Source organism: Heptranchias perlo, chromosome 6 (assembly GCF_035084215.1).
Source record: "Heptranchias perlo isolate sHepPer1 chromosome 6, sHepPer1.hap1, whole genome shotgun sequence".
NCBI lineage: Eukaryota > Metazoa > Chordata > Chondrichthyes > Hexanchiformes > Hexanchidae > Heptranchias > Heptranchias perlo.
In genome coordinates, this window is record NC_090330.1 from 111070165 (window position 1) to 111097499 (window position 27335).

Consider the following 27335-nt stretch of genomic DNA (forward strand, 5'->3'; position numbering starts at 1 on the left):
GTGCAGCGCTCCCTCAGTACTGACCCTCCGACAGTGCGGCGCTCCCTCAGTACTGCCCCTCCGACAGTGCGGCACTCCCTCAGTACTGACCCTCCGACAGTGCGGCACTCCCTCAGTACTGACCCTCCGACAGTGCGGCACTCCCTCAGTACTGACCCTCCGACAGTGCGGCGCTCCCTCAGTACTGACCCTCCGACAGTGCGGCACTCCCTCAGTACTGACCCTCCGACAGTGCGGCGCTCCCTCAGTACTGTACTGGGAGTGTCAGCCTGGATTTTGTGCTCAAGTCTCTGGAGTGGGACTTGAACCCACAGCTTTCTGACTCAGTGATGAGAGTGACTCAGTGATGAGAGTGACTCAGTGATGAGAGTGACTCAGTGATGAGAGTGATACCCACTGAGCCACAGCAGACATGAACTGTAAACAGTAACTGAAGATTCCGAGAGCAGCCCCACAGCTGGAAACACATTCCACTCCCCTGCCCTTTCCCCATCGCCCTGCAGATTCTCCTTTTCAAGTATTTATGCAATTCCCCTTTTGAAAGTTATTATTGAATCTGCTCCCACCTTTCCAGCAGTTGTTCGCACCCTTTGCCTGTCTTGGTTGTGAGTTCAAAGCCTGTTCCAGGAGGACCTGTATCATTATTTGAAAAAGAGTAGTGAATTCTGGTGTTCTGACCTCGACCAACAGCAGCAAAATATGTTACCTGGCTGTCTAAATCATTTGCCATTTATGGGATCGCGCTGTGTAAATAGATCCCGGAGTCAGTCCTGGGCATCACATCTCAGGAAGGATATACAGGTCGTGGAAGGGATAAAATAGCTAAATTATGAGGATGGGTTCCATAGACTGGGCCTGTATTCCCATGAGTTTAGAAGGTTGAGGGTTGATCTAATCAAGACCTTTAAAATGTTAAAGGGATTTGATCGGGTAGATTGAGAGAAACTATTTCCACTGGTGGGGGGAGTTCAGAACAAGGGGGCATAACCTTAAAATTAGAGTTCAGCCATTCAGGGGTGAAATCAGGACTCACTTTTTCACACAAAGGGGCGTGGAAATCTGGAACTCTCTCCCCCAAAAGGCTGTGGACGCTGGGAGTCAGTTGGAGCTTTCAAGACTGAGATCGATAGATTTTTGTTGGGTGAGGGTATCGAGGGATACGGAGCAAAGGCGGGTAAATGGAGTTGAGGTACAGATCAGCCATGATCTAATAGAATGGCGGAACAGGCTCAAGGGGCTGAATGGCCTCCTCCTGTTCCTATGTTCCTGTGTAAACCTACACACCAACAATGACTGCACTTCAAAACTAACTAACCGTCTGTGAAGTGCTTTGTGTTGTCCTGAGGTTGTCGTACTCTGTTGTATAAATGCAAGTTCTTTCTTTACCAGAATTGTAAGGAGCAATTATTTTTCTCTGGTCTAAACCTAAAGTAGCAGGTCTTGGACCATAAATCTGTAGAATTCATTGAGGGTGAACTTAGTGTTTGGCGATGGGTGCTATAAAATCAGCCGTCCATTTTACACCCCAGCGGATTTAATTTTCCAAAACACTGGTTTGCTGGTTCGCTAATGCCCATTTGTGCTTCTGCCATGGACCAATTTCACTCCCGTTGTCTCCTAAAGTGTTTTTGGATGGAACTGATTTAGATTTCTCTGTTCTACAGGCTCCCCTGGGTTTCCCGGCACAACAGGCAACAGAGGATCAAAAGGTTCTGAAGGTTCTCCTGGTCTCCCGGGATACACGGGATTTTCAGGATATCAAGGGGTAAAAGGTACATCGGGCCAGGGCTACAATCACAAACACCTGATCTAAAGTGTGCAGAAGATGACAGAGGGAGTGCGGCTGTAGATTAGGTGGCACCCCGATTTAACGATTTGTTCGGTGAATTGGAAGGGAAGACGTGGCCACGAATTCTTGATCAGTGCTCCCGTCGAGCAGAGCTCCACGGCAGGAGGGCACAATCGAGAGTTACCCTAATATTAGTAATGGAATCATGGGGGCTATAGGGAAAGAGCAGGGGAGTGGGACTATTGGAATAGCTCGTTCAAAGAGCCGGCAGAGGCACGATGGGCCGAATGGCCTCCTTCTGTGCTGTATGATTCTATGATTCTAAGGAAAATCCCAATGGTGGAGAGCTTTGGGAACCATCGGTCCAAAGTCATCTGTTGCTCCCGATCACAGGGGGCTGGCATTTCCTCGTGAATGGTGAGGGGGCTCAGATCTTTCGTGTAATCTTACCCCCCCCCCCCCAACCCATTGGCCGTGAGAGCTGAATCCGTCTGATGGCTCCAAAAAGTTGTACCTCCCCCTTTGAAACTCATTGTTCTCCCTGGAACATTTTCTGATCTGCTTAATCCAGGGACAAGTTCTCGGAACAAACTCTCACTAAAAGGCAAATCTTTCACTGCTCAATGAATCGATCTTACCCGTGTGTTTTTCTTTTAAAGTTTCGGTGATTTTCAATGTAAACCAAAGGCAGATTTAGGATTCTCTAATTAAATGTTAAACGTTTTTATTTTTGAATTTTCCAACAGGTCTGCGAGGTCCTACTGGTCTGTCGGGTTTAGACGGGTTAAAAGGACTAAAAGGTTTCTCAGGATCCCCAGGTACTGTCTGGATTTCTCTCTGACCAATACGGACAATGGGAGAGAGTTTGTAGAATCTAATTACACCAAACAATTTGTGCATTGTTAGATTATTGATTTTGTTTGGAGTAAACAGGTAATTTTACAAATTAACACTGTGGTGCAGAGTGTCACACTCTGGTGTAGTCTCACACTCTGGTGCAGAGTGTCACTCTCTGGTGTAATCTCACACTCTGGTGTAGTCTCACACTCTGGTGCAGAGTGTCACTCTCTGATGTCGTCTCACACTCTGGTGCAGAGTGTTACACTCTGGTGTAGTCTCACACTCTGGTGCAGAGCTTCACACTCTGGTGTAGTCTCACACTCTGGTGCAGAGTGTCACTCTCTGGTGTAGTCTCACACTCTGGTGCAGAGTGTCACTCTCTGGTGTAGTCTCACACTCTGGTGCAGAGTGTCACTCTCTGGTGTAGTCTCACACTCTGGTGCAGAGTGTCACACTCTGGTGTAGTCTCACACTCTGGTGCAGAGTGTCACTCTCTGGTGTAGTCTCACACTCTGGTGCAGAGTGTCACTCTCTGGTGTAATCTCACACTCTGGTGTAGTCTCACACTCTGGTGTAGTCTCACACTCTGGTGCAGAGTGTCACTCTCTGGTGTCGTCTCACACTCTGGTGCAGAGTGTTACACTCTGGTGTAGTCTCACACTCTGGTGCAGAGTGTCACTCTCTGGTGTAGTCTCACACTCTGGTGCAGAGTGTCACTCTCTGGTGTAGTCTCACACTCTGGTGCAGAGTGTCACACTCTGGTGTAGTCTCACACTCTGGTGCAGAGTGTCACTCTCTAGGAGCCCAGATCAAGGTCCAGTGAAGCACAGGGCCAGGGCTCTGCAAACACATCAAATCACTGCTTTATACACAGTAAAGATCTGGTACATTTCTGATTCCTTAACCCAAATATCTGGGAATTTGAATGTTTTTTCCTCTGGTAATCAGCCACGTCTCAGTGGAATTATGCTGGTGGACTGAATGCTTAGATTTTTCAGTCGGAAGGGTATTAACCAGCATCGTTCCCAGTTTGTTTAGTTTTCAAGCTTGGCAAGAATGAATTTAAATCCAGAAGATCGGAGCTGCTGGTGCAGAACAGAACGAGCCTTCTCCTGCTGATCATTGGATGCTGAGGCACAATTAAATAAAGATGGGCCGAATGGCCTCCTTCTGTGCTGCATGATTCTATGATTCTATGAAATGAAAGCGGCAGTTGTACCAGTGAGAGGGGAACGGAAGATAATGAGTTGGGGGCCGATTTTACCTGGGGGCGGGCGATCGGTGAGTGGGGGGGAGCCCAAAATGGGCGCCCAAAATGGGCACCAAACCCGGAAGTTTGAAAGCTCTTCGATTTAACAGCTGGGCCTCGTTTTAATATCTGAAATCCCGGCAGGAATGAGGTCAAGGCCGGAGGGACTGAGGTCAAGGCCGGAAAGAGTGAGGTCAAGGCTGGTGGGAACTAGGTCAAAGCCGGTGGAATGAGGTCAAGGCCGGAGGGACTGAGGTCAAGGCCGGAGGGAATGAGGTCAAGGCCGGAAAGAGTGAGGTCAAGGCCGGAGGGAATGAGGTCAAGGCCAGAAAGAGTGAGGTCAAGGCTGGTGGGAACGAGGTCAAAGCCGGTGGGCAGGAACGGGAATGGGGGAGGGAGTTGGCCATCACTGGTTACTCAAAGAAACGGTTCCCGGCATGAGGAAAGTTCCAGTGGAGGGAGGGGTCCCCAACAGATGCCAGTGTGGGGAGGCTCAATGGTTCCTGCTCTCTTAGCCCCTGAGGAAACCTCCCACTCTTCTTCGATAGGGGCTGTGTAACCTTTTACACTCAGTTAAACAGGCAAACGGGACCTTATTTAACCTCTCATCCAAAAGGCAGCACCTCCAACAATGCTGCACTCCCTCAGTACTGCAGTACGGGAGCGTCAGCCTTAAAGCTTAAACCTACGGCCTTCTGCCTCTGAACTGACAATTAACGTTAGACAATGATTGTAACCTGGAATGTTGTTTTTTTACTGACAGGTGTAAGTGGGAAAGAAGTCACAGGTCAGCTTGGTGACAGGGGTGAGAAAGGTGAGAGAGGAATACCCAGCACACAGCCCGGGGAACCCGGTCTACCAGGTGAAGCTGGACCCAGGGGCGATTTTGGTAAGTGTGAAATAAACCAGCCCAACTTTCCAGGTGTTGAAATGCTCCGTCTGCGTAGAGTTACAACAAGAGAATGTTATTGGGTGAGCGCGAGCGTAAAGAGTTTGATATTTTATATTGCGTCGTATTATGTAAATGTTGTCCCTGCATTTCTCTGATGGGTTCCCACCATAATTCCACTGGAACATTCCAGAAACAGGCAGGGATCCGGATATTCCCGGCTCCCACCGACCCTGGGAGCTCCCAATCGGCCTTGTCCGGAACAAGACCTCTGCCCGCACCTTGCAAGGACAGTGACACCACATTGGCCGAGGGCTGGGAAGTCCCACCTCCTCCATCCCAATGGGACCCGGTGTAAGTTTGGAGGCAGGTGCACTGAGCCAGAGGAGGAATACCAGTCTCCTGAGGAGGAGCCATCTGGTCAGTGGGGTCCAGACGGGGCACATCTGGTCAGTGGGGTCCAGGCCAGGAAACAGTCAACTGTCCCTTAACATTTTTCATTATTGGCCTCATTACAAAGGGACACAGACACGTTCTCCAAACTGAACCCAGTATCTCCAGATGGGGTCTGACCAAGGTTCTGTACAACTGAATGGAAGGTGTCATCGACAGTGCTTCAAGCGGCACTTACTCACCAATAACCTGCTCAGTTTGGGTTCTGCCAGGACCACTCGGCTCCAGACCTCATTACAGCCTTGGTCCAAATATGGACAAAAGAGCTGAATTCCAGAGGTGAGGTGAGAGTGACTGCCCTTGACAACAAGGCAGCATTTGACCGAGTGTGACACCAAGGAGCCCTAGTAAAACTGAAGTCAATGGGAATCAGGGGGAAAACTCTCCAGTGGCTGGAGTCATACCTAGCACAAAGGAAGATGGTAGTGGTTGTTGGAGGCCAATCATCTCAACCCCAAGACTTTGCCACATAAAAGATTATTACTTAAGATAAAGAATCACGGGATTGGGGGTAATATTCTGGCATGGGTGGAGGATTGGTTATCTAACAGGAAGCAGAGAGTTGGGATAAATGGTTCATTTTCGGACTGGCAACCAGTAGCCAGTGGTGTTCCACAGGGGTCGGTGCTGGGTCCCCAACTCTTTACAATCTATATTAACGATTTGGAGGAGGGGACCGAGTGCAACATATCAAAATTTGCAGATGATACAAAGATGGGAGGGAAAGTAGAGAGTGAGGAGGACATAAAAAACCTACAAGGGGATATAGACAGGCTGGGTGAGTGGGCGGAGATTTGGCAGATGCAATATAATATTGGAAAATGTGAGGTTATGCACTTTGGCAGGAAAAATCAGAGAGCAAGTTATTTTCTTAATGGCGAGAGACTGGAAAGTACTGCAGTACAAAGGGATCTGGGGGTCCTAGTGCAAGAAAATCAAAAAGTTGGTATGCAGGTGCAGCAGGTGATCAAGAAAGCCAACGGAATGTTGGCTTTTATTGCTAGGGGGATAGAATATAAAAACAAGGAGGTATTGCTGCAGTTATATAAGGTATTGGTGAGACCGCACCTGGAATACTGCATACAGTTTTGGTCTCCATACTTAAGAAAAGACATACTTGCTCTCGAGGCAGTACAAAGAAGGTTCACTCGGTTAATCCCGGGGATGAGGGGGCGGACATATGAGGAGAGGTTGAGTAGATTGGGACTCTACTCATTGGAGTTCAGAAGAATGAGAGGCGATCTTATTGAAACATATAAGATTGTGAAGGGTCTTGATCGAGTGGATGCAGTAAGGATGTTCCCAAGGATGGGTGAAACTAGAACTAGGGGGCATAATCTTAGAATAAGGGGCTGCTCTTTCAAAACTGAGATGAGGAGAAACTTCTTCACTCAGAGGGTGGTAGGTCTGTGGAATTTGCTGCCCCAGGAAGCTGTGGAAGCTACATCATTAGATAAATTTAAAACAGAAATAGACAGTTTCCTAGAAGTAAAGGGAATTAGGGGTTATGGGGAGCGGGCAGGAAATTGGACATGAAGCTGAGTTCGGATCGGTCAATGCCCTGTGGGTGGCGGAGAGGGCCCAGGGGCTATGTGGCCGGGTCCTGCTCCGACTTCTTGTGTTCTTTAGATTTGTGGTTGGGATCAGATCAGCCATGATCTTATTGAATGGCGGAGCAGGCTCGAGGGGCCGATTGGCCTACTCCTGCTCCAATTTCTTATGTTCTTATGTTCTAAGGCAGTGTCCTAGGCCCAACCATCTTCAGCTGCTTCATCAATCACCTTCCCTCTATCATAAGGTCAGAAATGCGGATGTTCGCTGATGACTGCACAGTGTTCAGTTCCATTCGCAACCCCTCAAATAATGCAAAAAGTCCGAGTCCGCATCCAGCAAGACCTGGACAACATCCAGGCTTGGGCTCATAAGTGGCAAGTAACATTCGCACCAGACAAGTGCCAGGCAATGACCATCTCCAACAAGAGAGAGTCTAACCATCTCTCCTTGACATTCAATGGCATTACCATCGCCGAATCCCCCACCATCAACATCCTGGGGGTCACCATTGACCAGAAACTTAACTGGACCAGCCATAGAAATACTGTGGCTTCAAGAGCAGGTCAGAGGCTAGGTATTCTGCAGCGAGTGACTCACCTCCTGACTCCCCAAAGCCTTTCCACCATCGACAAGGCACAAGTCAGGAGTGTGATGGAATACTCTCCACTTGCCTGGATGAGTGCAGCTCCAATAACACTGAAGAAGCTCAACACCATCCAGGACAAAGCAGCCCGCTTGATTGGCACCCCATCCACCACCCTGAACATTCACTCCCTTCACCACCAGCACACAGTGGCTGCAGTGTGTACCATCCACAGGATGCACTGCAGCAACTCACCAAGGCTTCTTCGACAGCACCCCCCAAACCCACAACCTCTACCACCTAGAAGGACAAGGGCAGCAGGCACATGGGAACAACACCACCTGCACGTTCCCCTCCAAGTCACACACCATCCCGACTTGGAAATATATCGCCGTTCCTTCATCGTCGCTGGGTCAAAATCCTGGAACTCCCTTCCTAACAACACTGTGGGAGAACCTTCACCACACGGACTGCAGCGGTTCAAGAAGGCGGCTCACCACCACCTTCTCAAGGGCAATTAGGGAATGGGCAATAAATGCCGGCCTCGCCAGCGACGCCCACATCCCATGAACGAATAAAAGAAACATCACATCCTCACTTTGGTATTCCAATTCCCTTGAGACAAAGGCCAACATCCCATTAGGCTTTTTGATTACTTTTTATACCTGTCTATAGCTTTTATGGATTTATGGATACCCAAATCCCTTCACTCCTCCACAGCTCCTGGTCTCTCACCATTTAGAAAATATTCCGATTTGTCTTTCTCGGATCCAAAGTGGATGACCTCACACTTTCCCACATCGAACTCCATGCGCCCAGTTGTGACTGGGGACAGTTTCTTATTTACCGTGTTTTAAACCTGCCTGTGACGTGTCTTTTCAGTTCTGGCTTGGAAATGCTCTGATCTCGGATTTTGATTTGTTTGGGGAGGTGCTGTGTTCTGGCAGTGGGAGAGTATTTTGTTTGTACGAAGCTTTGAGTAAGAGAGATTGAGGATTTCCCGTTGCCTGTGGGGTCTCGGCTCCTGGTCTACATCTGCGGCAGAGAAACTGGTACTTTTGGTGCTCATTGGCTCACAGTTCTGGAGCTGACAAGAGAAAGTCAGCCAGGGCTGGGCTCACTGGATCGGTGCAGGTACAAGAGATTTAATTAATTAGACCACACTTGGAATACTTTGAACAGTTCTGGTCTCCATATTATAAAAGGGATATAGAGGCACTGGAGAAGGTGCAAAAAAGATTCACAAGGGTGATAACAGAACTGAGAGGGTATAATTATCAGGAGAGACTGAACAGGCTGGGGCTCTTTTCTCTAGAAAATAGAAAGCTGAGGGGTGACCTGATAGAGGTCTTTAAGATTATAAAGGGGTTTGATAGGGGAGACGTAGAGAAAATGTTTCCACTTGTGGGGTGACCAGAATTAGGGGTCATAAATATAAGATAGTCACTAATTAATCCAATAGGGATTTCAGGAGAAACTTCTTAACCCAGAGAGTGGTGAGAATGTGGAACTCGCTCCCACAAGGAGTGGTTGAGGTGAATAGTGTAGATACATTTAAGGGGAAGCTGGATAAACACATGAGGGAGAAAGGAATAGAAGGATATGCTGATAGGATGAGATGGAGTAGAGAGGGAGGAGGCTCGTGTGGAGCATAAACACCGGCATAGACCAGATGGGCCGAATGGCCTGTTTCTATGCTGTAAATTCTATGTAACAAGACTAAGAGGCAAGAAAGTAGTTTCACTGAGTGACTAACACAGAGGGAAAGGACCAGAACACAAGAGAAACCGTACGGGGAAGGGTCGTTTTGCTCGCTCTGCTCCTTGATCTGGAGTCTTATGCGTTAAAAATGCGGATTAGGAAATCAGGCATAGGGGCCTCTGATACCAGGACCACAGCCTCACAAAAATTTACCCTAAATTGCCTCAAAGAAAGAGGTCAATCGCTGGGAATTTCCTCGTAACTTCTCACAAAGTGAGAGGAGAAATTTGCTGGGCTAAGGGGAGTGGGATTAATTGGATAGCTCTTTCAAAGAGCTAGCACAGAGATGATGGGCCAAATGGCCTCCTTCTGTGCTGTATGATTCTATGATTCTCCCCTTCTGGCGGTGTAGTTTTGGTGGAGGTTTGGTGGAAACCCCGGATAAGCAGGATAACGGGAGTGTGAGCGGGAGAATCCCCGAGGGAATGCCCAGTGAACAAGGCTGTCCTCACTCACTGGGTGCCAAGGCAACCGCTGCGACAAACTGAGCCAAGATTGGATGGTAACGCAATGTCATTCATTGGAATATTGTATTGGGTGTTCCAGGAACGTGGGTCCCAGCAGCCAGTAAAGGGCTGCCGCTTTGGTTATTTGGGACCAATAGAAAGCCTGACCAGAAAATTTAACGGGCACTAAATGTGTGGAAACTTGGCCTAACGGGTCCCAACTCATTTTCAAATCGATTGAACCCACTTTACACCCATTAATCAGACGCAACCAATCGGAAGATCTATTCTAGAAAATCTTCTCAAAGGTTTGCGACAGTTTTTGACTAATACTGGTACAAAAGCAAGGAAGTTATGGTAAACCTTTCTAAATCACTGGTTAGGCCTCAGCTGGAGTATTGTGTCTAACTCTGGGCATCGCACTTTAGGAAGGATGTCAAGGCCTTGGAGAGGGTGCAGAGGAGATTTACCGGAATGGTACCAGGGATGAGGGACTTCAGTTATGTGGAGAGACTGGAGAAGCTGGGATTGTTCGCCTTAGAGCAGAGAAGGTTAAGGGGAGATTTAATAGAGGTGTTCAAAATCATGAGGGGTTTTGATAGAGTAGATCGGGAGAAGCAGTTTCCAGTGGCAGAAGGTTCGGTAACCAGAGGACACAGATTTAAGGAATTGGCAAAAGAATCAGAGGAGGAGATGAGGAGAAATTTTTTTAAGCAGTGAGTTGTTCTGATCTGGAATTCACTGCCTGAAAGGGCGGTGGGAGCAGATTCAATAATAATTTTCAAAAGGGAATTGGAGAAATACTTGAAGGGGAAAATTTGAAGGGCTATGGAGAAAGAGCGGGGGAGTGGGACTAATTGGAGAGCTCTTTCAAAGAGCCGGCACAGGCACGATGGGCCGAACGGCCTCCTTCTGTGCTGTATCATTCTATGATTCTATGATTCCATCAATATTTATTGGATAAATCCAGATACTCACTATTAAGCTCTGAAAATGCTCACTATTGTTTGTATGATTCTCATTAGGTTTACCAGGTGATGTTGGCCCAGTGGGACTTCGAGGAGCACCTGGACCCTTGATACCTTCTGACAAGCCCGGAAAACCGGGAGATCTCGGACCCAGAGGATTGGACGGTGTGCAAGGTGAAGTATGACTCTTGATACGGTGGGGATGGTTTACTGAGTGAGGACGGCTGGCCAGAAAGCATCGTCTGTTGGCCAGAAGTATGGGGAGATCACGGGCCTGTCCCATGACTGGAAATCACAGCCAGCCCATGGTTACTGCACTGGGAGTCAGCAGAGACTTTGTGCTCAAGCCTCTGGAGCGGGACTGGAGCCCACAACCTTCTGACTCAGGGGTGAGACCTTACAATGAATAATGGACACACGGAAAAGGCACTGAAGATCATTAATATTATCTCAAACCATCTTACAGGTTACCCCGGCCAAGCAGGTCCACCTGGTAGATGGGCCCCCCCTGGGGCCAAGGGTGATGCAGGGGATCAGGGTACTGCTGGTTTACCAGGACCAGTGGGGATGAGAGGCGATGAAGGAACTCCAGGCCTTTCAGGGATCGATGGCATTTCCGGCAACAAAGGTAAATCTGAGAAGGTTCATTTATCTGAGCAAGTCTCAACGTAGATTAATGCTGTTTTGTGGGAAAATTGTCTAGAACTAGGTGTTAAATAAAGATTTATTAAAACACAGGGAAATGAAAACATTTGCATGACTATGGGCCGAATTCCACGGGCCCCATTCTACGGACCCCATTCTACGGACCCCATTCTACGGACCCCATTCTACGGACCCCATTCTACGGGCCTCATTCTACGGACCCCATTCTACAGACCCCATTCCACGGGCCCCATTCCACGGACCCCATTCCACGGGCCCCATTCCACGGGCCCCATTCCACGGGCCCCATTCCACGGACCCCATTCTACAGACCCCATTCCACGGGCCCCATTCCACGGACCCCATTATACGGGCCCTATTATACGGACCCCATTCTACGGGCCTCATTCTACGGACCCCATTCTACAGACCCCATTCCACGGACCCCATTCCACGGACCCCATTCTACGGACCCTATTTCACGGGCCCCATTCCTCGGGCCCCATTCCACGGGCCCCATTCCACGGACCCCATTCCACGGGCCCCATTCCTCAGGCCCCATTCCACGGGCCCCTTTCCACGGGCCCCATTCCACGGGCCCTATTCCACGGGCCCCTTTCCACGGGCCCCATTATACGGGCCCCATTCCACGGGCCCCATTCCTCGGGCCCCATTCCACGGGCCCCATTCCACGGACCCCATTATACGGACCCCATTCCACGGGCCCCATTCCTCAGGCCCCATTCCACGGGCCCCATTCCACGGACCCCATTATACGGGCCCCATTATACGGACCCCATTCCACGGACCCCATTATACGGGCCCCATTATACGGACCCCATTCCATGGGCCCCATTCCACGGACCCCATTATACGGGCCCCATTATACGGACCCCATTCCACGGGCCCCATTCCACGAACCTCATTATACGGACCCCATTCCACGGACCCCATTATACGGGCCCCATTCCACGGGCCCCATTCCACGGACCCCATTATACGGGCCCTATTATACGGGCCCCATTCCGCGGGCCCCATTCTACGGGCCTCATTCTACGGACCCCATTCCACGGGCCCCATTCCACGGGCCCCATTATACGGGCCCTATTATACGGGCCCCATTCCACGGGCCCCATTCCACGGACCCCATTCCACGGGCCCCATTCCACGGACCCTATTCTCCGGACCCTATTCTACGGACCCTATTTTATGGGCGGGGAATGCGGTATCTTATTGGTCGCCTATTATATCTCATGCCCCATATTTAGTTCAGTTGACTTCAATAGATCCGAATATGATGGGCATGTAGTAAATCGGGCGTGAGGTATATCGGGTGTGTGGTATATCGAGGGTGTGGTGTGGCGGGCATGTGGTTTATTGGGCGTATGTATATCGGGCGTGTGGTATTTCGGGCGTATGTATATCGGGCGTGTGGTATATCGGGGGTGTGGTATATCGGGCGTGTGGTATGACGGGCGTGTGGTTTATTGGGCGTATGTATATCGGGCGTGTGGTATAATGGGCATGTGGTATATTGGGCGTGTGTTTTATCGGGCGTATGGTATATGAGGGGTGTGGTATATCGGGCGTGTGGTATATCGGGCGTGTGGTATATTGGGCGTGTGTTTTATCGGGCGTATGGTATATGAGGGGTGTGGTATATCGGGCGTATGTATATCAGGGGTGTGGTATATCGGGCGTGTGGTATATTGGGCGTATGAATATGGGGGATGTGGTATATCGGGCGTATGTATATCGGGGGTGTGGTATATCGGGCGTATGTATATCGGGCGTGTGTTTTATCGGGCGTGTGGTATATCGGGCGTGTGGTATATCGGGCGTGTGGTATATCGGGCGTGTGGTATATCGGGCGTGTGGTATATCAGGGGTGTGGTATATCGGGCGTGTGGTATATCAGGGGTTTGGTATATCGGGCGTGTGTTTTATCGGGCGTGTGGTATATTGGGCGTGTGGTATATCAGGGGTGTGGTATATCGGGCGTGTGGTATATCGGGCATGTGGTATTTCAGGGGTGTGGTATATCGGGCGTGTGGTATATCGGGCGTGTGGTATATCGGGCGTGTGGTATATCAGGGGTGTGGTATATCGGGCGTGTGGTATATCGGGCGTGTGGTATATCAGGGGTTTGGTATATCGGGCGTGTGGTATATTGGGCGTGTGTTTTATCGGGCGTGTGGTATATCGGGCGGCAAATGCAATTCCCCCTGTTTCATGTCCCCCGCCCAAGTTCAGTTTCACTCTCCCAGCAAGGAGCCAAGTTCGAAGGGGAACACGGGATCAGAGTCAGGGCTATGAAGTGATGATTCTACAACCCCTGCTCCCTTCATGCAAGGCTCCACTCTGGGGGCGTGGAATCGAGGAATATTCCCTCTAATTTGTTGATAAATGTTGGTGCTTTCATACCGTACAATGCTGCACATTTCTGTTATTCTCAAAGTATTTGTAGCTGATTATTTTTTGTATATTTCTATATTGAAAGGTCAAAAGGGTGACCATGGTATTATGGGTTACCCTGGGAGGAATGGACCACCTGGAGACCCAGGAGCCCCTGGATTAAGGGGTTCAGTTGGACTAGCTGGTGAGTGAACCTTATTCTCTTTCCGATTATTGGAGTCCGTTCATCTCTCGCACTCCTGATACACAGCCGGGAGCTCCGTTTCTGCCAACACTCCAGATGTATCTCACTCTGCATCGGGGAACTTTTGTTTGTTTATCTATTAAACCAAATCCAGACTGTGCTCAAAGAGGCACGAGGAAACTCTTCCATTCCTGGATAAACTTGTAGTGTTGCTTAAGACGTGGCAGAATTAACAATTTAAATCTCATTATATTATATTAAAGGATTTGATAGGGTCGATAGAGAGAAACTATTTCCTCTGGTGGGGAGAGTCCAGAACAAGGGGGCAGAACCTTAAAATTAGAGCCAGGCCGTTCAGGGTGATGTCAGGAAGCACTTCTTCACACAAAGGGGAGTGGGAATCTGGAACTCTCTCCCCCAAAAAGCTGTTGAGGCTGGGGGTCAATTGAAAATTCCAGAACTGAGATTGATCGATTTTTGTTGGGTAAGGGTATTAAGGGTTACGGAACCAAGGCAGCTAAATGGAGTTAAGATACAGATCAGCCATGATCTAATTGAATGACGGAACAGGCTCGAGGGGCTGAATGGCCTCCTCCTGTTCCCACGTTCCTAACACGATATTTCGTGAGCATCTTGTGAAGGGTTAATTGTGTGGTGGAGAGTAAGAGGGAACAGAGCTGTTTGAGGAATGGGTGCTGGCAAAGGCCAAACCAAAACAATTGGGGGCAGGCAAAGTGGCATAAATATCGTCCACCAACCAAACACCGTTAAAAGTTTAAATTAAATCGTCTGCAGCAAAACCATGTTTAAAAAGGCTATAGAGGCACTGGAGAAGGTGCAAAAAAGATTCACAAGAATGATACCAGAACTGAGAGATTATAACTATCAGGAAAGACTCTCTCCCCCAAAAAGCCATTGAGGCTGGGGGTCAATTGAAAATTTCAAAACAGATTGATCGATTTTTGTTGGGTGAGGGGATTAAGGGTTACTGGAACCATGGTGGGTAAATGGAGTTAAAATACAGGTCAGCCATGATCTAATTGAATGGCGGGACAGGCTCGAGGGGCTGAATGGCCTCCTCCTGTTCCTATGCTCCCACAATGCATTTTCATACAATTGCAACAGTCCCTTTTCTCTAACTTGCACTAATATCCAGGGAGGAGAGTAAATGGGCAGAAAAATCAGGGGCTTTGATGATTTCCCGACTGATGCTCCTTTCCTCACTGGGATTGTGGGAATCAGTGAATCACTCCTTGTTTCTCACGGTAGACACACCTCATTGTACTGGAATCAACGCGGTCACTTTCTGACTTTGTAGCCCTGGCTGATTACCTTACCCAACAAAAGTGTATATTGGAAATTCGGGCGCAGACTGCACATGATTTAACGAGGATAATGTTTGTTAAATCCCGCTGGAAGTTCCGATTTACCTTCTCAGCGGGTGGAGTACAAAGTCTAATGGTTGCAACTGAAAACTTATCACACAACAACAACTTGCATTTATATAGCACCTTTAACGTAGTAAAATGTCCCAAGGCGCTTCACAGGAATGTTGTCAAACAAAATTTGACACCAAGCCACATAAAGAGATATTAGAACAGGTGACAAAAGCTTGGTCAAAGAGGTAGGTTTTAAGGAGCGTCTTAAAGGAGGAGAGAGAGGTAGAGAGGCAGAGAGGTTTAGGGAGGGAATTCCAGAGCTTAGGGCCCAGGCAGCTGAAGGCACGGCCGCCAATGGTGGAGTGATGGAAATCGGGGATGCGCAAGAGGCCAGAATTAGAGGAGCACAGAGATCTCGGAGGGTTGTAGGGCTGGAGGAGGTTACAGAGATAGGGAGGGGCGAGGACATGGAGGGAATTGAAAACAAGGATGAGAATTTTAAAATTGAGGCGTTCCCAGACCGGGAGCCAATGTAGGTCAGCGAGCAGTGGGGTGATGGGTGAACGGGACTTGGTGCGAGTTAGGATACGGGCAGCAGAGTTTTGGATGAGCTCAAGTTTACGGAGGGTGGATGATGGGAGGCCGGTCAGGAGAGCATTGGAATAGTCAAGTCTGGAGGTAACAAAGGCAGGGATGTGGGTTTCAGCAGCAGATGGGCTGAGACAGAGGCGGAGACGGACGATGTTACTGAGGTGGAAGTGGGCAGTGCTGGTGATGGAGAGGATGTGCGATCAAATCATTTCTTCACTGGGACCTTTAAACCGTGCAACTCCTCAGCTCTCCATCATCCCACAACTGTCAGATTTTCAAACACCAAATTGGCATCACATGGGTTTCTGACGAGGACATTCCTGCCTGGCCAACCTCGTTACGCAAGTGACAAAGCAACGGGACTGCAGAAGTTGTACATCGTGGGGTATCTTGACTTCCAGAAGGCATTTGATAATTTTCCACATGAAAGGCTATTGGTTTAACTCAAAGCTGTGGGACTCAGGGTAAACCCTGAGAGTGGATTAGAAACTGGCTGAAGGGTGACTCATTAGAGGAGTTATGTCAGAGTGGATGGAAATACTAAATGGGATGTCCCAGGGCTGTGTGTTGGGACCACTGCTGTTTCTAATTTACATGAATGATTTGCACACAAAACCTCAATGCAAAGTGGTAAAATTTGGGGATAACACCAAACCAGGAGGGGAGGTGGAATCAGAGGAGGCAGTGCAGAAATTACCAAGTGCGTTGGATACGATGCATGTTTGCTGACTAATTCTGTCTTCTTTTGAATGAACTTTAGGTTTAGTGGGAATTCCAGGCCCACGCGGACCAGCTCCTCCCCCTCAACGTCTCCTGGGACCGGAAGGTTCTCTTGGCTTGCCCGGAAATCCTGGATCACACGGTTTCCCAGGGGATCCAGGTCCGAGGGGATTTCCTGGGGATCCAGGTAAGAGTGTAAACATCTTTTCTATTCCCTTTTCTCTACAGAATTCCCAGAGCGTGCGCTAAATCAGGGGCCGGCCAAACCAAATAAACATTGCCCTGCTCCTCATAACGACACCGTCCTGGGAATTGCTCCCTGACAGCACTGTGGGAGAACCATCACCACACGGACTGCAGCGGCTCAAGAAGACGGCGGCTCACCACCACCTTCTCAAGGGCAACTAGGGATGGGCAATAAATGCCGGCCTCGCCACGTCCCGAGAATAAATAATAATAAAATAAACTACTGCCCACAGGGGTGGATTAACACGGGCCCAAGCAAATATGTTTAATTTAAGCATCGTATATTGTGATATGGTTTGCTTTATTATTAATGCAGCGTGTAAACATTCTACAAATCTTTTTCTTCATGTATTTTACGACATGGTGTTTTAATGGATATGGGGAGGGTGTGTGGAGGGGCCCGGAATGTTCTTGGTACCCAGAGCCCCAAGAATTCCTAATTCGGCAAGGACGGCCCAGTTCACACAAAGGCTGTCTCTCCATCTCCCTCCTCCCTTTAAATGGCACGGTGGTGCTATCTGGGGGCAGGCTGTCCCGTAGCATAAGGGAACTGGCTGGACTAACACTACAGGACCGAGGGGTTGCCAACTCTGGTTGAGCGTATTCCTGGAGGTTTCATCACATGACGTCCCACCTCCAATTGCCCCGCCCCCACTCTCCCGCTATTGGTCTACCCAACACAATCCTCACAGCTCACTGCCTTCCCGCGGCCAATAGGAAAGCGAGCTGACTCTTCGCGACTCAATTGGATGATTCTTAACTGTCAAACGACCTGTATTTTTATAACTAATAAACAAAACCGTTCAAAGAAAATGAAAAATAACGTTTTTTAATGGCCTGATGATTTTTCTCCCTGGTATTTGCTCCCAGCAGTGTCCTGGAGATTAATCTTCAATTCCTGGAGACTCCAGACCAATCCTGGAGAGTTGGTAACCCCCAACAGGACCGTGGGCTTCAGTGGAGCCTGTTCCGTGCTCAGTGCCACAGCCCTGACTCAGATCGAGCTAGACCGTGCTCGAGGGGCTGAGCTCAGCTAAAGGGGGGCAGGGGTTGGAGAATTGGGCAATGAGGGGGGCAGGGGGGGGAGTTTATTGAGTCCTAGCCCATGGTGTGGTCTGAGGTTTACCTCCAGTGTGGACCTGGTGGTGTGGCTGCAATTAATTACCAGGTAATCTGGAGCCCTACGATTCTGACCCACTACATTCCCCAGATCCTCGCCTTGCAAAACCTACCCTTAAAAGTACAGTTCAAGGAATCAGATCCCTTTATGAGCTGTGTTACCGTCTTAACCACAAATATCGAACCTGAATTCCAGGCAGGCTGAAGGAGAGAGTAAGAGATTTTCCTCATTTGTTCCTGCTTTTCCCGGCTGTGTCACTAGGGGATTGTCCCTGGAGACTCCAGGAATTGGTGACTAATCTCCAGGCCTCTGCTGTGAGCAACACCCAGGAGAAAAATCATAGGGGCATTAAACAAAATATGTTTTTTTTTTAAATTCTTTGAACACTTTCATTTATTAGTAATAAAAATATTGGATACGAGGAAAAAAAGGCTATTTGACAGTCAAAAATCATCCAATCGGGTAACGAGTCACTTCACTTTCCAATTGGCTGTGGGAAAGCGGGGCACGTCGATGATGGACGTGTCGGGTGACCAATGGCGGGAGTGCGAGGGCGGGGCACGTCGATGAAGGACGTGTCGGGTGACCAATGGCAGGAGTGCGAGGGCGGGGCACGTCGATGATGAACGTGTCGGGTGACCAATGGCAGGAGTGCGAGGGCGGGGCACGTCGATGATGGACGTGTCGGGTGACCAATGGCAGGAGTGCGAGGGCGGGGCACGTCGATGATGGTCGTTTCGGGTGACCAATGGCAGGAGTGCGAGGGCGGGGCACGTCGATGATGGACGTGTCGGGTGACCAATGGCAGGAGTGTGAGGGCGGGGCACGTCGATGATGGACGTGTCGGGTGACCAATGGCAGGAGTGTGAGGGCGGGGCACGTCGATGATGGACGTGTCGGGTGACCAATGGCAGGAGTGCGAGGGCGGGGCACGTCGATGATGGACGTGTCGGGTGACCAATGGCGGGAGTGTGAGGGCGGGGCACGTCGATGATGGACGTGTCGGGTGACCAATGGCAGGAGTGCGAGGGCGGGGCACGTCGATGAAGGACGTGTCGGGTGACCAATGGTGGGAGTGTGAGGGCGGGGCACGTCGAGGATGGACGGGTCGGGTGACCAATGGCGGGAGTGTGAGGGCGGGGCACGTCGATGAAGGACGTGTCGGGTGACCAATGGCAGGAGTGTGAGGGCGGGGCACCGCGAGGACGGACGTGTCGGGCGACCAATGGCAGGAGTGTGAGGGCGGGGCACCGCGAGGACGGACGTGTCAGGCGACCAATGGTGGAAGTGTGTAGGGGCGGGGTGGTTAGCGGCAGAAGGTCATGTGATGAAACCTCAAGGAATACGTCCAACCAGAGTTGGCGACCTTTAGTGCCGCTGATTCTGCGGTCTGAGAATGTTTTTAAAACTCTCTGATGCACAATGTGCTTTATTCTCTTTCTTGGCAGGTCCGAAGGGCCCACAGGGTAAACAAGGAGCCCCCGGTCTCAGCAGCTCCCACGGTACCGTGGGCCCCAGAGGTGAACCAGGCCCGATAGGTCAACAGGGGCCTTTGGGATTTCAGGGTATGAAACCTTCAACTGTTCCACACATTGAGGGGGGTGAAGTCCATCTTGTGTGACAGAGAATGACCAGCCCCGTTTCACACTCTGCCCGATCCCAGCGATCACCCCAGACTGATCTTACCTCCCGCCCCATGTTCTTCTTTACGTTTTGAAGTGAAACAGCTGTGCGCCTGACCACATCTGGACTCGAGTTCACTCTTAAACAAAAGCAAAATACCGCGGATGCTGGAAATCTGAAATAAAAACAGAAAATGCTGGAAACTCTCAGCAGGTCGGGCAGCCTCTGTGGAGGGAGAAACAGAGTTAATGTTTCAGGTCGATGACCCTTCTTCAGAACTGGAAGATGTTGAGATATAACAGTTTATAAACAAGTACAGAGCCCGGGAAAGGGCGGGGGGGAGAACAAAGGGGGAAGGTCTGTGATAGGGCAGAGGGAGGGAATGATTAAATGACAAAAGGGATGACGGTGCAAGACAAGGAGGGTGGGAATGGGATAAGTGAAGAGACAAAAGATGGGTCCAGAGGAGGTGTGAATGGTTACGGCAAAATCATTACCAGCACCTGCTGTCTGAGAAAATGGGAGCAGTGGTTCTGATCTGAAATTATTGAAATCAATGTTGAGTCTGGAAGGTTGTAAAGTGTCTAAATGAAGGATGAGGAGCTGTTCATCGAGCTTCCGTTGAGCTTCATTGGAACAATGTAAGAGGCCGAGCACTCCTATGCTGACCTCTCTGTCCTCGGCCTCCCAGACCCCATTGAAACCTGGCCTAAAGGTGCCTTTTGATGCTGCAAATGATGGATTCCATTTTATCAATCAGGGCCCCCAGTCTGGGGCTTTGAGCAGCACAAGAGCTTAACAGAATATTAGATATCATTACCACCCAGTGTGAACACACCTCCCCACATCTGGATAGCTGTACTCAATGGCAGATCATTCCAGAGGTGGCAGCGACTGATGTGAAGCCGGTGGAACAGCTCCCCGCAGATTTTCTCTTCCCACCCAACCCACATCTGCCCAAAATCAGGTAGATTACAGAATTGTCCTGTGTGTGTGTGTGTGTGTGTGTGTGTATCTGAGTGTGTGTGTGTGTGTGTGTGTGTATCTGAGTGTGTGTGTGTGTGTGTGTGTGTGTGTATGTCTGTGCATGCGTGCCTGTGTGTGTGCATGTCTGTGTGTGCATGCAGTCATGTGCGGGCAAGCAGGTGTGTCTATGAATGTGGCGCGTGTCTACGTGTTTCAACAATATTTTTCAGAAATCGTCATTTTTCAGCGACTGAAAAGCTTAGCCTGAAATTATTCTTTACGCTCTTTCTTTGAAGGTGCTCCTGGGACGACAGGCACTCGAGGTATGACGGGAATGCCAGGTCGGAGTGTCAGTGTGGGCTATCTCCTGGTCAAACACAGCCAGTCAGAGCATGTTCCACCTTGCCCACTCGGAATGAACAGGCTCTGGGATGGATACAGTCTGTTATTTGTGGAAGGGCAGGAAAAATCCCACAACCAGGACCTGGGTACGTTACAAAAAGATCTTAAAATTCTCATCCTTGTGTTCAAATCCCTCCATGACCCTCGCCCCTCCCTATCTCTGAACCTCCTCCAGCCCTACAACCCTCCGAGATCTCTGCGCTCCTCTAATTCTGGCCTCTTGCACATCCCCAATTTTCATCGCTCCACCATTGGCGGCCGTGCCTTCAGCTGCCTGGGCCCTAAGCTCTGGAATTCCCTCCCTAAACCTCTCCGCCTCTCTCTCCTCCTTTAAGACGCTCCTTAAAACCTACCTCTTTGACCGAGCTTTTGGTCACCTGTCCTAATATCTCCTTATGTGGCTCAGTACCAATTTTTGTTTGATGATCGCTCCTGTGAAGCGCCTTGGGACGTTTTATTGCATTAAAGGCGCTGTATAAATGCAAGTTGTTGTTGTTGTTTGCATTAAAATCTGACAACCAAAACAAGCTGAAAGTATAAGGGCCGACTTTATGAATCGGTGCTCCCGATACTGAGCCTCGCCCGGCGGGAGCAGCTGGTGCGAATCACCGGCAATCCGCAAATGGCAAGGAGTGCGCCCGGGATATTCAGGTGCGCGCTCCCAGGGGGTGAGGCTCCACAACAGGAGAACCGTTTCATGTATCGGTCCTTGGATGAAAAGGGGGTGCTAACTCCAGCAAAGTGAATATTGAATGGGTTGATTTCAGATTGAAGTCTTGGTTTAGAGATTGAGGCTGGGATTTCTCTCCACCACAGTCAGGCGGAACGGGTAAAATGGGCCGCCAGATCCCTGTCCCTTAGAATGCCATTCGCAAGCTTCCCCATTCCCAACAGGGATCTCGGACACTGGCGGGGGGCTCAGGGCTGGCGAATCCATCTGATTTCCCCACTGCCTTGCCATTTTATCGCTGGCCCCACGTAAGACCGACAAAGGGGGTGTCGGTGCATGGTGGAACAGCACAGGAAGATCCACGGAGGAACCGAATGAGGGAGGGGACCCTCTCCTGGGCAGTCCGCAAACTGCCAGCTTCTAGTCGGCCATTTGAGGCAAAGATGTCCGACTCCTTCATGGGACTTGAGCCCCCTTTAGATTCAGAGCCAAGTAAGGTGAAGGGAAGTCCCACTGTAGCACCAGGCTCCCTTGGAGGGGTGGCGATCACATCCTGCACTGTTAAAGGAGCAGTGGCCCTGGGCGGTGGGTCGGTGCCATGGTGGGGTTGTGATGGTGGGTGGAAGCCCCGTCCCAAGTGATCTCCAGCGGGAAGACCACCCAAGGGGAACATGCAGCTTAAACTCTTCTACGTACATTAACTCTTCCGTCAGACGTTGAGATTCAGCGCTCCCGGCAAGGAGCTTTGTGCAACGAGATCGCACGTTTGGGAACTTAAACAAGAGTAAGGAAGCCTTGCTGCAATTGTACAGAGCTTTGGTGAGACCTCACCTGGAGTACTGAGGACAGTTTTGGTCTCCTTATCTAAGGAAGGATATACTTGCCTTAGAGGCCGTGCAACAAAGGTTCACCAGATTAATTCCAGGGATGAGAGGGTTGTCCTATGAGGAGAGGTTGAGTAGAATGGGCCTATATTCTCTGGAGTTTAGAAGATTGCCTTGGCAACGGGCAGTTGAAAAAACTGTCTGTTATCACCAAGCATTGTTCTGTGAATTATAAATGCGACTTCATTTCGAGGATTTCATTTCCACATCGTTCACCTGAGGAAGGAGGTAGCCTCCGAAAGCTTGTGAATTTAAAATAAAATTGCTGGACTATAACTTGGTGTTGTAAAATTGTTTACAATTGTCAACCCTAGTCCATCACCGGCATCTCCACATCACGAGTTTAAAAGAATGAGAGGTGATCTCGTTCAAACATATTAAATTCTGAGGGGGCTTGACAGGGTAGATGCTGAGAGATTGTTTCCCCTGGCTGGAGAGTCTAGAACTAGGGGTCATGGTCTCAGGATAAGGGGTCGGCCATTTAAGACTGAGATAAGGAGAAATTTCTTCACTCAGAGGGTTGTGAATCTTTGGAATTCTCTACCCCAGAGGACTGTGGATGCTCAGTCACTGAGTATATTCAAGGCTGAGATCGATAGATTTTTGGACTCTAGGGGAATCAAGGGATATGGGGATTGGGTGGGAAAGTGGAGTTGAGGTCGAAGATCAGCCATGATCTGATTGAATGGCAGAGCAGGCTCGAGGGGCCGTATGGCCTACTCCTGCTCCTATTTCTTATGTTCTTATGGAATCGAGCACAGAAATCAACAACTGAGTTGCAATCTGCAGAATTGGGATGGAAAGTCATAGAGGCCACAAATCGGGCACAATGACCTTCGCAACTGAATTACCACCAGGGGAGCGTGAAATCTTAACATCCACATGAACAGACAGGGCCTCGGTTTAACATCTCATCTGAAAGACGGCACCTCCGACAGTGCAGCGCTCCCTCAGTACTGCCCCTTCGACAGTGCAGCGCTCCCTCAGTACTGACCCTCCGACAGGGCAGCGCTCCCTCAGTACTGACCCTCCGACAGTGCAGCGCTCCCTCAGTACTGACCCTCCGACAGTGCAGCGCTCCCTCAGTACTGACCCTCCGACAGTGCAGCGCTCCCTCAGTACTGATTCTCCGATAGTGCAGCGCTCCCTCAGTCTAGATTATGTGCTGAAGTCTCTGGAGTGGGAATGGGAGTTGAACCCACAACCTTCTGACTCAGAGGCGCGAGCCAAGTAACATCAAAGTGTGTCCATTATCAGGGCGGGAAAAGGAACAGGATTATGTTCCTGGTTCATTGGAAGGTCAGTGGGCAGAATGTAAATGGTGGGGACTGTCGCAGTGTGGCCATTGGATGTGACTAACTGATTGCCCCTCTTTGTCCCCCCCAGGATTAGCTGGTTCCTGTATGCCTCGGTTCAACACAATACCTTTCGTCTACTGTAACATCAATGAAGTTTGCTACTACGCGAGCAGAAACGACAAGTCCTATTGGTTGTCTACCAACGCTCCAATCCCAATGATGCCTGTTGGCGATGGAGATATCAAACCCTACATCAGCCGGTGCTCAGTGTGTGAAGCCCCATCCCTGGCAGTTGCTGTCCACAGCCAGGATATCACAATCCCAATGTGTCCCATTGGCTGGCGCAGTCTGTGGATCGGATACTCGTTCCTGATGGTAAAATCCTCTTCATCGCTTCAATATTTTGTCATTTTTCCACAATCTGCCTGTCGCTCAGTAAAGCCCACTTTATGATGTTTGGAACAGGCACTATAGAATCATAGAATCTTACAGCAGAGGAGGAGGCCATTCGGCCCATCGTGCCTGTGCCGGCTCTTTCAAAGAGCTGTCCAATTAGTCCCACTCCCCTGCTCTTTTCCCCCACAGCCCTGCAAATTTTTCCTTTTCGAGTATTTATCCAATTCCCTTTTGAAAGTTATTATTGAATCTGCTTCCACCACCCTTTCAGGCAGCGCATTCCAGATCAGAACAACTCGCTGCGTTAAAAAAAAATTCTCATCTCCCCCCTGGTTCTTTTGCCAATTACCTTAAATCTGTGTCCTCTGGTTACCGACCCTCCTGCCACTGGAAACAAACAGTTTCTCCTTATTTACTCTATCAAAACCCCTCATAATTTTGAACACCTCGATTAAATCTCCTCCTATCCTTCTCTTCTCTAGGGAGAACAATCCCAGTGTCTCTCCACGTAACTGGAGTCCCTCATCCCTGGTACCATTCTGGCAAATCTCCTCTGCACCCTCTCCAAGACACTCTCGAAAATATTTTACAGATGTGCATTTCTTCGCCCGCTCGAAGCAGATATTGGGCGGGTGTCCGTGGGACGCGGATTCTGGATTCCTGCTTCCGGTGGGGGAGATCCTGGGCACAGTCACAGAATTAACCCCTGTGTGCCAGTTTTCAAAGCAGCATTCAGTTTACGCCATCCTTACTATTGATGGTTTGCTCAATATGGAGCCAGCCCCTTGCTGTAAAGGGACCGAGAGTCGACTGAAGCCATGCTGATGGCAGAAGTGAAATTACTGATTTGTTTGTACATTTCTTTTTTCCACAGCACACGGCCGCAGGCAGCGAAAGTGGTGGCCAATCCCTGGTGTCTCCTGGGAGCTGCCTGGAGGATTTCCGAACTACTCCTTTTGTGGAGTGCAACGGTGCCCGTGGGACGTGTCACTACTTTGCCAACAAGTACAGTTTCTGGCTTTCTACCATCGACCCCAACCAGCAGTTTGAAAATCAGCCTGCGCCTGATACACTGAAAGCAGGCCAGCTGCTGACCCGAATCGGCCGGTGCCAGGTCTGCATGAAGAATTTGTAAGAAACCCCCTGCAATAAAATAAACAAATCACCGCCCACCTTTCAGGATTCCGCAATGTAAAGACAACAAGGTGACGAGATAGAAAGTAAAAATAGGAAAATAATTCTTTCATTAAACCATGTTGTCTTCTGAGCTCATAACGCAGAGATCAAAACCTAACCAAAGGCATGTAAATTTATCACTCCACCAAAGAGACCTGTCAATCACAATTAACTTCATTAACACTAAAATTTAGTTCATTGTCTTTCGTTCAAGGTTTAGCATTAAATAAGCAGGCACCACTAACAACACAGCTCAATGTTCACAAGCTAAGCTTTGATCACAGAAATGTCAACCTTGGCTCAGCGGGCAGCCTCTGTCAGAAGGTCATGGTTTCAAGCCTCCACTCCAGATACTTGAGCCCCATAACCCAGGCTGACACTCCCACTACAGCACTGTGGGAGTGCTGCACTGTCAGAGGTGCCGTCTTTCAGATGAGACGTTAAGCCGAGGCCCTTGAAGCCCTCTCAAGTGAGCATGAAAGATCCTGTGGCAATATTTCGAAGAAGAGCAGGGAAGTTCTTCCTGGAGTCCTGGCCAATATTTATCTCTCAACCAACATCACTAAAAAAGATGATCTGCTCATTACACATTGCTGTTTGTGGGATCTTGCTGTGCGGAAATTGGCTGCTGCATTTCCTACATTATAACAGTGACTATACTTCAAAAATACTTCATTGGCTGTAAAGCGCTTTGGGACGTCTTGAGGACATGAAAGGTGCTATATAAATGCAATTTCTTTTTTTTAACTGAGCTTGACATGGTTTAAGACTAACTAAGCATTGAGAAAGGTTTGCAGGTGTGAGGGGTAATTTTATGAGTTTCTGCTCCCGGTGTGGAGTCTTGCCTGCAGGAAGCACATATCTGGAATTCAGACACGAGTCCCGCCCGTCACAACCTTCCGTCCAGAGAATCACGGTGGAGGTGTCTACCCAAATTCTCGGTACGCACTCCCAGTGGGTGAGGTTCCATAGCGGGAGCACAGCTCATAATGTAACCCCCATGGTACTGGCTCCCAAAAGGAAATGACTAAACAACACTTTATCTCAAATCATAATATCAAGTATTCCACATATATAAAGGGCAAATATTTAAAAGCTTTAAGAAAGCAATTAAAGTTTCACACTGATATCAATCCAGTGTCAAATTCTTTGAAATTGTGTCTGCTCAAATCAGATAAATCGGGGTATTGGACGTGAATGGGTTTATCAGGCAGTGGTGAGCAGTAACAGGAATCTTTATCCTCCCTGCACAAATATTCATTATAAAACACGTAAATCTGTAAACTTTATATGGCCATTTCTGAAAAACAATTCCTTTTTGAAAGTTACTGTTCAAGCCCCATTGCAGGATTTAAGGCCGACACTCCCAGGGAGTGCTGCACTGCCGGAGGTGCCGTCTTTCTCACGAGAGGTTAAACCGAGGCCCCATCTGCCTGTTGAGGTGATGTGAAAGATCCTATGGTGCTGTCCAAAGAGCTGCGAGGAGTTCTTCGAGTTCTCTGGCCAATATTCCTTCCTCAACCAACACCATCAAAACAGATTCAATTTACTAACTGTGGGATCTTGCTGTGTGCAAATTGGCAAAGTAAACCTTTGGATATAGAGCATTTTCGGAAAACGCTATGTAAATGCAAATTCTGCCTTTCTTTCCTAGAGGTTCCTTTGCATATAACCCACAGTCTGTAGGTTATTACCGCTGTTTGCTTGCTTTAATGTGCTCGCTGTTGTATATCTTGCCACTAATTTATGAAAGTTTGACGACTGACTTGCTGTCAATTCGGCAACAGGCAGCAATGGATAACACTGGTAGTTAAAAGGATTAACAGATAAACAAAAGGTGCTACATATTAGTTTTCAGCCACTGAGGTGTGGGATGGAACTGAACTTGAGTCACTATGTTATGAATTGTGTTATTGCACTATCAATGCAATGTGGAGCATCAGCGAAAGAACAAGGTCTTAATAAAACAGAGACTAGACTTGTTAAAACAGCAATTACCTGTACATACTATCCCCTTTTATATCTATTATATGGCAAATGAAACTTCTCAATCGATGTAATTATCCAAATTAAAAGTATTTTACCAGA

The 27335-nt window shown here is 49.1% G+C and overlaps 1 protein-coding gene across 1 annotated transcript in view; it reads left to right on the plus strand.

The window, feature by feature from the left end:
* Positions 1-27335, plus strand: part of LOC137323158 (collagen alpha-6(IV) chain-like) — a 209901-nt gene extending 182566 nt beyond the window's left edge. Inside the window, exons 38-48 of the mRNA XM_067986641.1 lie at positions 1665-1772; positions 2536-2607; positions 4642-4767; positions 10590-10706; positions 10999-11160; positions 13678-13776; positions 16507-16653; positions 19281-19397; positions 20718-20909; positions 23764-24050; positions 24946-27335. Of these exons, the coding sequence (XP_067842742.1) occupies positions 1665-1772; positions 2536-2607; positions 4642-4767; positions 10590-10706; positions 10999-11160; positions 13678-13776; positions 16507-16653; positions 19281-19397; positions 20718-20909; positions 23764-24050; positions 24946-25206 (1688 nt within the window). The 3' untranslated portion in view covers positions 25207-27335. The remainder of the gene's footprint in view (positions 1-1664; positions 1773-2535; positions 2608-4641; positions 4768-10589; positions 10707-10998; positions 11161-13677; positions 13777-16506; positions 16654-19280; positions 19398-20717; positions 20910-23763; positions 24051-24945) is intronic.